Source organism: Crocodylus porosus, unplaced genomic scaffold, assembly GCF_001723895.1.
Source record: "Crocodylus porosus isolate Cpor-Errol unplaced genomic scaffold, CroPor_comp1, whole genome shotgun sequence".
NCBI classification, from domain to species: Eukaryota; Metazoa; Chordata; order Crocodylia; family Crocodylidae; genus Crocodylus; species Crocodylus porosus.
Window position 1 is genome coordinate 4,863,076 of NW_017728920.1, and position 7,852 is coordinate 4,870,927.

The 7,852-nt window shown below is 36.0% G+C and overlaps 1 protein-coding gene across 1 annotated transcript; it reads right to left on the reverse strand.

Annotated features, from left to right (window-relative positions):
* Positions 1-180: 180 nt before the first annotated feature.
* On the reverse strand, positions 181-7,012 carry ATOH7 (atonal bHLH transcription factor 7). Its single transcript, XM_019538485.1, has one exon. It carries the CDS (start codon positions 813-815, stop codon positions 360-362), a length of 456 nt encoding a protein of 151 aa, XP_019394030.1. The 5' UTR covers positions 816-7,012; the 3' UTR covers positions 181-359.
* Positions 7,013-7,852: the final 840 nt, after the last annotated feature.

The following is a 7,852-nucleotide window of genomic DNA, read 5'->3' on the forward strand; positions in this document are numbered from 1 at the left end:
TGGGACCAAGTTCATCTCATGTTATTCCATTTAGTAATATCATATTTATTTGGCCCACATAATCCAACACAGTAAAAATTATGCATCTTTTGAATTAAATTAACTATGGAGAATCATCACAAATGCAGTGGGTAAAACAAACTTGTTAAAAGCATTTCATTAGTACAAGAGAAGCAAATGTGATCTTCTTAGGTGCATATTAAAGTTTTCTAAACAAACTTACATAAGTAACATCAGTACAAGAAGCAAACAAGCAAATATAACCAGTATAGTGACAAGGTTACCTTATTCAAGCAGATTAATTCTCACTAACTTTTGCAAAATTACTCATTTGGCCTGCTGAATATTCATAATTAACTCTAATTAGCTATTTGAAAATGTTCAGGCTGAAAGCTGAAGATTCTTTGTGCATAAGGGTCACTGTCTGTTGCCATTTTCTGTCCCATGTAAGTGTGGTAGCTCTCCTGATGAAAATGTTCACAGTGAAGGTTAATCCAGTCTCTTTCAGTGCTGTATCTCTCTGCTTCAGCAAGGATTCTAGTTAGAGCCATAATGTAACTTAATGCCATCTGAAGGGTCTCGTATTTGGAGAGTTTCTTATCTTGACCCCATTGTGGAACAACTTTTCTCAGTCGATCAAAGGCTGTGTTCAGTCCTTGCATTCTTCTTCTTTCCCTGGCATTAGCAGCCAGCCTCCTCTTGGCAGCACTCTCCATCCTTTCAGAACCACATTTCATTATACAGCCTGTTCCACTTTTACACTGCATATCTGACTCCAAACCAGAATCCGCATTATTTGATTTACAGCTCTTCATATTTGAGGCAGCTTTAAATTCTGAGAGAGAAAAAAATGTGATAGCTGGAAACTGCTGGAGAAATCACTCAGAATGTAGGCTTTGTACCTTCTGTTTCCAGAAGTCAGTGAGAGTTTATTTTCATGATCTCAAAAAAGAAAGTAACAGTTTTCTAGATTAATTTTACAATAAACTCTCATCTGGTACAGAAACAAGAAAGCAAGCTACTGCAGTTTGCGACTGGTCTGATGTTCTTTTCATTTCTTTAAATTTGGCAAAGAAAAATGAACTGATGAGATCTCCATTCTGAAAAATTTAAGACAGTCCATTTAATCAAAAAAGATTTAACAGATTAAAAACACATCTATTCCAACAGGATGTTTGTTTTAACCAGCAGGAGAAACCCCAGCTCATTTTAGGACCTGATATTTTATAGTGATAAACTGTTGCAGACGAAGAAGTAAATCTGCAAGAGAAGGAAAGAGTGTTCCTTCTTTGATTACTGCTGGTAGGCAATGATCATATTTTACAGGCAAGAAGAGGCTTTATAGAAGCAGCAGCCAGAGCTGAACAGGTGGTAGCAGGTGGGCAGGCGGCCCTCTGCTTCCAACCCAGTACCTTCACACCCTGGGAACTACACGGAAAAAAACCCAGCAAAACCCTGACATTACAGCCTTCATCTGTTGAAAAGTCTTCCAAAGCCCTGTCTGTCCAGCACTAACAACGTGCCATCTGGAGTAGTGTCTGGCTGGCCCCACAAGAATCACAACAGTTAAGCAAAAGGTCTTTTCAGTGAATAATTTTTGGAGCTCAGCAAAAATCTCTCAAAACATAGCAGTTCGCACACTGAGGCAAAAGAAAATGCTTGTTAAAAACTGTTAGGGGTAGGGGAAGTAATTTTACAAGGATATTAGAGAATTAAGGCTATGTAGAAATACATAATAATACAACTTTGGATAGTATAAATCTCAAGTAGACTGGTAATGTCAGAAAAGGTCTAGGACTATCAAACAATGTATTGTTATAATAACAATACAGATATGATGAACATTCTTAGGGAGTGCAATATTTTAGGTGATACTAGACACACGTAATATATTTAATTTCAATTAAAGTGAATTGCTTGACTATATTTAAGCTTTAAGATAATTTAATAATATGCAAGAGAAAAATGTGGACTTAATGCAAATTAATTGAAAATATCTGAAGAGATTGTGATATAAATGCATACAATTACAAAAACACTTATATGCACATAATTACCCCATAATTTTGCCACTAATACATGCAGTACACATGTACAGATCCACTATATACATATAATTTATGGCATATGAAATAAAGATTACCACATTTTACAAAAGTCTTCAAAAAGTTACAGGAATAAAAGAAGAGCTGAAAACAAGTTAAAATTTACGCATTAAAAATAATTTGACGGTGACTGCTGAAAGATAAACTTCTGCAACTAATAATGGCAGAGCATTAAAAAAAAACACTGAATGTTGATATTGCTTTTTTGGAGGGGTGGTTGGTTTTATTGCTTTGGTATATCCACAGATTTACAAGAAAATGTGTATGATTTTATGACTTCCTTATGAAATTCACAGAAAGACTAAAACTTGTCACACTATGATTTATTATCTATATTTGATTTCAAGCTTAATGAAATTGGTACCAAGCATTTGTAAATTAGTAATGTTTTCATTAGGGATGGAATACAGTACATTTGCCTAAAACTACAGATCAATTGTTTCTGTTATGACTCCAAAACCCCACATAGTTGTAAACAGTTAATTAATCCCTAGAAGAAGCAATGACAATGAAATGAGGTTGAATAATCTGAAAACAATAGGATGCAATTGAACATCAATAGACTTCAACATGACAGATGTTGAACACAGGCTGTTATGCACAGTTGCTTCTACTCTTAATATTCTGAATCCTAAACGGTCTTGATCATGGGTGGTGATGATGGTAGCAGAGAGTCTATATTATTCTATTATCAAAATGTCTGATGTACTTCTTTAAAAATTGAAAAAAGTTCACATTTTATCAAAAGGTCTGACAATCCTCTATGTGCACTAAGGTCAGTGCACTGAGGAGAACAGGTATGCTCCCAACCATTAAGTTCTCATCACCACGTATTAAAATATCACTTTCAAATGACCATTTGTAATTAACTGGTGTTGGTGCTTTTGTCTAAGACACAAATTTGAAAAGGTAACTTCCAGAATGAAGTATCATCATATGTCTTTCCTAAGGGTACTACCAATTAGATTCTAAAAGATGTTCTGCCTCATTGGATTGTGTTATTGGGAATTATATATGTGCAACAGCAGAAAAAAACCTAGTTTGAAAATTACTACCATTTCAGGCTTCAGCATATATTACATAACCTGAAGATGATTAAGTTACATAATAGTTCTGTTAAAAGTGTTTAATAAAAAGGAGATTTGTGATTCTTATAGGATTTTAACACAAATGAGTACAACAAGTTTTTAAAGTAATAATTATTTGTAAACTAGGAAAATACGGTCTGAATAACTATAAATGCATTTTCATGAGGTACAGTCACTAGTATCTTGAGATCAATTTATTTTAGTGGTAAAATAGTACAGGTATTTTTAGATCAGTAATGTGGGGAAAATTTCCTTAAATTATTATACGGTAGAATTCCAATTATTTCCATTAGCCAAGCTGAGTAGAACCAGGTTTTAAAAAAAAAAAACCTCATAATATGTGACCAGTCATGAAGATTTTTTTTGTTAAAAATAGTGATAAGAAATGCGGAAGTTTTAAACTCTGAAAATTTACCAGAAAAGGCTTACTTTTATATTCAATTCCACTAATGAGCAGAGTTGTGTTGTTGGATTTTCGCCCTTTACTAACAGGCTGATGTACATCACCACAATTGGGATAATATGCCAGCTTCACCAGGGGAGAGTCAGCTGTGGATTTATAATTATCCCAGACAGAAGATAAATCTTAGCCTTATTAAAATGTGAAAATTCTATAAAGAACACGCTATGTCCCTTAGTACCAAAAAATAAATTAAGGAATAGATTCTGCCTTAATAAAAACATTTCCCAAGGCTTAAATTAAGGGGAAAAATTATCCTAATTCCATATTAAACTACACGTTGTGCTAATAGTTAGCTTACACATTTTTATGGGAGAGTGCATTAACTATTTAAGGATATTAGTATTTTATATTTGAGGATGTACATGAAACAAAATGTTTCTATCTAAAAATGTTGTTTAATTTTTTCCATAGAAATCTCAGCAGTAAGACCTTGTTATATGTTAACAAATATTGTTAATTTCCATGGCCAGCTGTACATATGAAAAAGAGAGATTGAAAAAAGATAGATCTGAAAAATTCAACGAATTAATTATCGCTGCCCGGTCAATATGGGTATTAAAAGAAAGACAAGACACCGATGAGGTTCTTTTTTGTTTCTTGATTTCTCACATATATTTGGTTTTTCCATATATTTCAGTTAAATCTCAGATACTATTTCTTTCACCTAAGTAAATAATCTATATAAATAGATATACAATCCATAGATAATATTTCCTTTCCCATTTACTTTCATTCATTTTGCAGGGTTTTTACCCTTTGCTCTGATGTTTTTTCAGTCATTTCTCAAATACTTCCTAAATTCTGTGGGGGGATTTATTTTCTAAAGAGTACAGCTACACAGATTTTCTAGTCTGTCATACTGCTGCGGTGATAGAATTCTTTATAGATCCTTAGCCTACTGTTTCTCAAGAATTTCTCTTTAATTTTACTTTGCGATTTCCTAGCATTATCTCAGTTCAACAAAATAAGAAACACCGGAGGAAAGTGCTGCATGTAATCAATTAATCAGATTTCAGTATATAAAAGACCAAAATATGCTGTCAGGTATACATGCATAAATCCAGGTGACTTTAGTGGAGTTACTCAGGATTTAATCTTGTGTAACAAAACCTTATTTTTTGTTTTTTGAAAAGAGAGAATATAGCTAATAATGCTTCCTTCTCGGCGTAGCCATAAGCAGGAGTCATTGAACCTCACTACAGCATCATCAAATAACCACTAATACTTGAACTAAAATGGCTTGCTGCTTGAAAGTAATGTGTACTTATAGTTTCTCTTTCCTACTGAATTTTTGTCTTTGGCATTCTTGTCAGTAATTTTAGAGTTTAGCAGCAGCTCCTAGCATTATGGATTTGAGTTGTCTAGAGCATATGACTAGGACTGAAAACAAACCACATATGTTAAAAATTACCTCCTTGACATCCAACTTGATTAATTAGATTTATCAATGACAGTAACAGACAGTAAGAAGAACTGAATACCAGCTACATGCATTTGTCTGACAAATATGATTTAATCCCTTTTGTGCTGGGATGCCTGGGCCCAAGCTCTAATTTTAAAGAGAAGTATTGGGAGACTACTAAAATCATGCCACTCAACAGCATTTCAAACTAACCCATCACATCTTGTCTCCTCCAACAGCGTTATAAATTAGATGTGTTAAAGTTGTATTAAGAGAAAACAGCTACCTTACCTCTTTCTCTTGGTCAGAACTAGCTCATTACCTTCCAAAAATCTTTCACAGGTAACCTTCCCCAGGTGAAGACTCCTGATCACTGCTGGAGCCTCAAAGACCATTTAAACTGAAGTGAAAGACTAGTAGTGTACCGGCTGCTCCTTAATTGATAGCAGGTGGGTAACTACCAAAGTATGAGCCTGTTAATGAGAGTCAACTTCAAGTAAGGTTTGACTCAGCTCAGAGGAGACAGGACAGGAGAAGAGATAAAAGCCCATGACCTGGCAGCCATGTGTTTCCGTACTTTGATTATATATCTCGCTTCCCTACTATGACTGAAAGACAACGACAAACACATAGCAAGGATTGAGTGTGAGGGGAAAGAACAGAGCAAAAAACACTCACAAGGCAAGCCGAACAGAACCAGTTCTTAAACATGACAAAATAATCCCTTCCACTAATAACTTCAACTTCCTTAACACCCCTGGACAGGACATCCTTCCCAAGCCTTCCTTTGCCCTAACACAAGCACTGAGCTTTGCTATCTGCCCCATCTTTAACCTGTGAAGAGAGCCCCCACCTGGGGAAGGGCTCGGTCACCACAGCCACCATCAGGGACCACTGTTGCTCCCTTCCTCTTTTTCCACTAGAAATTCTCTTTCTGTTCCCCTCGGTCTTACTTCAAACTCGCAAGAGACACTGCTAGTCTACTAGGTGGGAGAAATAATGAATAGCTCTGCCACAGGCTGGGGTAGAACTATACCTCGCATAGAACTATTACCTCCCATGTCAGCTGCTTCTGAACAAGAGTTTAATTTTGTTTTAAAGACATGTTTCTGTAATATGAATATTCCTAAGCACTGCCATAACACTAATACCAAAAAAGACTCATTCAGCTGTGGCCCTGCACAGATGATGGCCACTTGTGAAAAGTTTAATTTAAGTGACTTTCCTCACATCATACAGGAATTCTGGTAGAGACAGGGTTAGAAACCATTTTTTTAAAGTGGGTAACAAAAGATATTTTTTTAACCTTAAGAACTATTCAATTCCCAAGATTAACCTAGAATCGCATATCCAGAACCGAAAATCTTTATCCTGATTGGTCTAAGTTTGGAAAACCTCCGCTGAAAAGAAGTCTTATAAATAAAGTGTGTAAGTCCAGCACTATCAGTGCTGACTACAACACTAGACATTTTCTACAATTCTAATGTTATGAGATCAATTCTACAACCACTTCTCTCTTTATGTATGAAACATCAACAGATATCCATACACTCCTTTTCTACTCTTGCACAGCCAGTGAAATTCTTTGATATTTCAACTATTAACATGTATAAGCACTCCTGAAACAATACCATGTCAAATATGCTAAGCAGCAGAGCTCAGCTTTCTTCATCCACCCTGCAATGTACTTACTTGAATTTAGGATGAAGTGTTCTCCCCGCCCCCCCCCACTTAGCCTGGGGGCAAAGCCCCCTGTACTAGATTTGAATGGGGGCCAAGGGGGAAGGCAGCTGCAGTCTTTCAGTATCAGATTGTATGCACCCTCAAAAGGGTAAGACGAGAGAGAAAATAAGTGGGGGGCAGAGTGCAAGGGATCCACCTGACCCCCACCTCAGCCACTATTTTCCCTGCTGTCATAGTGGGAGGGGGATGAATTTAAGACAACCCTCTGATAATTAGATTCTATACCTAGAAAATTATAACAAATTTGTAAGATTCTATATATGGAAAAATAATTATTGAGGGGTTGTCTTAAATTCACATCAGCCAAAAAAACTGATTGCTGATGCTGTCAATTTTCCTTATATCAGTGCCGATCCAATATGGGACTGATGCACCTCTAGTCATTAATTGTACTGTTTAACCCATTCACAATATCAATCTCCCAGATTACTTTCAATAGTCATTGGGAGATGGATGCCAATTCTGGTAGACTCCTGACCAATCCTATGCAGAATTTGTTAATTTAACCCTTTTCCAGTGTGATGTGCCATTTCTATTTTTTTCTCTTTTCTGCGCTATCAAAAAAGGGCTTGCATAGTTTCTGAACGAAGCCAAGGATACACACAAACTTTCCAATAGCCCATTGCTATAGGTAATTGAAGAGCCCTGTGAAGGCCTACCTCAAAACCACTGAAATCATAAGCAACAGATAAATCTCTCCTAGTTTAACCATGCATTTGTTTTTCAGTTTAAAATGGAAACTGTATGCAAAATACAGTAACTGTGAGGTCAAGAGGGAAACTACATTATTTCCAGTGCTGCCTTTCTTTCTTTATCCAATTGCCTACACATAGTTCAGCAAAATCAGAGTGCCTTCTTGCAGCAATACTAACTGGAAGTCTGCACGGATTAATCCAGCCCTAGGTTAAAGGCCATGTACAGCTGCTGACAACCATTATAAAGAACAATTTTCCAAACCTGTAGTTTTAATCTGATACACTCATCACTGCTAATGTAGATTCCACAGCTATAGAGAAACTGGATTTGCCTTTTATTGCTTTAAATGTGGCTA